Source organism: Cyprinodon variegatus, unplaced genomic scaffold (assembly GCF_000732505.1).
Source record: "Cyprinodon variegatus isolate N-32 unplaced genomic scaffold, C_variegatus-1.0 Scaffold999, whole genome shotgun sequence".
NCBI classification, from domain to species: Eukaryota; Metazoa; Chordata; class Actinopteri; order Cyprinodontiformes; family Cyprinodontidae; genus Cyprinodon; species Cyprinodon variegatus.
In genome coordinates this window covers 144,617-147,385 of record NW_015151452.1, presented here as the reverse complement: position 1 = coordinate 147,385, position 2,769 = coordinate 144,617, and the positions used below count along the sequence as shown (strand labels likewise).

The 2,769-nt window shown below is 37.3% G+C and overlaps 1 protein-coding gene across 1 annotated transcript in view; it reads left to right on the top strand.

Moving 5' to 3' along the window:
- Window positions 1-268: 268 nt before the first annotated feature.
- The window catches only part of LOC107100674 (lanC-like protein 2), a 20,454-nt gene continuing 17,953 nt past the window's right edge, over window positions 269-2,769 (top strand). The window contains exons 1-2 of the mRNA XM_015399249.1: window positions 269-469; window positions 1,795-1,912. Of these exons, the coding sequence (XP_015254735.1) occupies window positions 305-469; window positions 1,795-1,912 (283 nt within the window). The 5' untranslated portion in view covers window positions 269-304. The remainder of the gene's footprint in view (window positions 470-1,794; window positions 1,913-2,769) is intronic.

Sequence of the window (2,769 nt, the reverse complement as noted above, 5' to 3'; positions counted from 1 at the left end):
CTCTAGCCTGGGCCTAATACTCTGTTGTAGTGTAAGAACTGTGACGTCATTATGGGGGGGGAAACAGCGTATAAGATCACAAGAAGAACAAAACAAAAAGGAAAAAAATATATATAAAACTTCACATTACAGCTGATGTAGAATCCAGAATACAAAAAGATTTTCTTTTTGGAAAATCAACAGTTTGGGGTGATCCATTTAACTTTTTAATGATTTGTAAAATAAATTAGCTGATAATAATTCGTACCACCCTTCTACCAACAGCGCTGCCGAGGATTAGTGGCCCTGCCGAGCCGCCGTAGCGATGGGAGAGAACGTGTCCAAGCGGCTAAAGTTGATATCGGCTACGGAAGCAGAGATGGAGGAGCGCTCCTTCCATAACCAGTTTGCTGACTGGGAGGCTGGACTGGCTGCCTGCAGCACTGCAGCTCAGCTGGATCATAACGACCCGTTTGACGCGGAAGGAAACGTGAGGAAGCGCTTTGTGCTGTTCTTTTTACGGGCTAAATATAGCTAGAGTTAGCTTAGCTTTGCCACTGCTGATGTTTATTTATTTACTGCCTGAAAAAGTGAAGCCACCGGCCGCCATATTGGTACTCCCCGCTCCTATGNAAAAGTGAAGCCACCGGCCGCCATATTGGTACTCCCCGCTCCTATGTAGACACGCAGTGAAAATGCAGCATTTGGCTGCAAAAACCAGCAGTTTTCAGGCTGTAGGAAGATAATCCACAGTTAATTTCACAGTCAGTGGATGAAATAACCAATAAATCCATCTATACACTCATTAGATATATAGATGTCTGTTAATGCTACAGTATTTTCCCATTTGCATATTGTGCATGCATAACATATATTGTGTGTGTCATGCATGCATAATATGCAAATAGGAAAATACTATAGCATTAACAGATATATACTTGTAATTCAGTCTTTATGTCAGATTTGCAATTATATGTAAGATATAATTACCGTAACAATGTCATCAATACATGTCTATTACATGTACATCATTAATTTAGCATTTTTGGCTCATCTGTATTATTCTGCTCCATTAACACATTCATTTTATTGTGATGGATGTGCCTTTATTTTATTATAAGTCACAGTTAATCTATTGATGCTATGGAACAGCCAGTCTGTGTCAAAGTGATGAATTTATCTTTATTTTAATAGTCTCAAGTCCCCCTGAAAATGAGATCATCATCGTTGTTCTATGCTGCAGCGCACTGATTGTTTACATTGCGACCGGTCTGACTAGGGAGTACCAATATGGCGGCCGGTGGCGTCACCTCAACCCTGTACTACCAACAGGCCATCAGCGATCCAGGGAATAAACAGAGATCAGTGTTTGCCACCCTGCTGCGATTTGTTTGGATGATGTTTTTACTTCACACTCAGAATATTGTGCCGTTTTAATATCCAGGCGCACGTTTATTTGTTTTAAACACTTTTTTCTTTTACACCCTTGGATTAAATGATCAACCTTATTTAGTAGATCTTTTATGCTTGCTTTGCTGTTTTAACTTTTGACACAATATTTAGGAGAAGAAGCTGAAGTTGGCTTCTTATTTGGGAAAGGAGTAAAGGGCGATTCCACTAAATGTTTTCCTCCCTTCAGCATCTTTAATCTACTCTAATTCAAAAACTGGACGGTTCATTGCTACACAGAGAACAGAGCAAATACAAACCAATAAAAGCACGAACGCATCAACACTCTGGTCCATGATGAACATTGAACTGAAACTGTACATTTTGAATCCCTGTTATCAGCAGGATTTGTCTTTTCATCTTTAGGTTAATGCAGCTTTTCAAAACAAGGTGCAGAGTAAGATCAAAGATCTCCTCCAGCAGATGGAGGAGGGCCTGAAGACTGCCAACCCTCATGACTTCTCCACATATACCGGCTGGACAGGTCTGTTACGCTTTTTGTTGGTTGTGTTTTTGTCCAACGTATCATTTCCAGCTGTGTTTGACCTCTGACCCATCATGGTTCAGGTTTAGTTGGCACCATCTAGAAATGCTTCAGTAGTGTTGGTGAGTCCCAGTTCAGTGCATATGCATAAATAATGAAAAAAAAAACAGTTTGAAAAAGAGTTTTGGAAGGTGTTTAGACAAACATATAAACAACATAAAGCCTTTAATTAGAAACACCATCAATTTACCTTTCACTACAGTTTCACAACAAAGGCTTGACAACGAAAAAAACTAAATAGAAATGTATCTAAAATTAATTTTAAAAAACAAAATAACTTTACTTTCTTTTGTAAATCACATTAGACCAAATGTTCCTCAATAGATCATAATACTCAGAGCAATCCTTAAAAATACTGAATAATAATAATAATAATAATAATAATATTATATAAATAAATATATATTTGTAAAATATAATCTTATAAGAATATAAAACTTTGTGTTTATCATATTAATATTTATTTGCAAAATATATAACTTTTCATACATCTCATCCAGTTTGAGTTCAGTTTAAATAGTTTTTAATCTCAATAAATATGTGAAATCTAACTGAAAGGTAATTTTAACGTTTGTTTTAGAATTTGAAGGTGTTATGACATATCAGAGATTACTGTAATATTATTATCGTCATTAAAATCAGATCTCAGCCGCCTCCTATTCATTCTGACAGCAGCTGTCTGAGCTGTGGTCTGATCCAAGATGGCCGCCCTCTAGGCACCTCAGCCAGCGTTCAATGTGGCGTTCTACAGATATATTGTCTATGCATGACTGTTAAAAATGATCCAAGGGGAACTT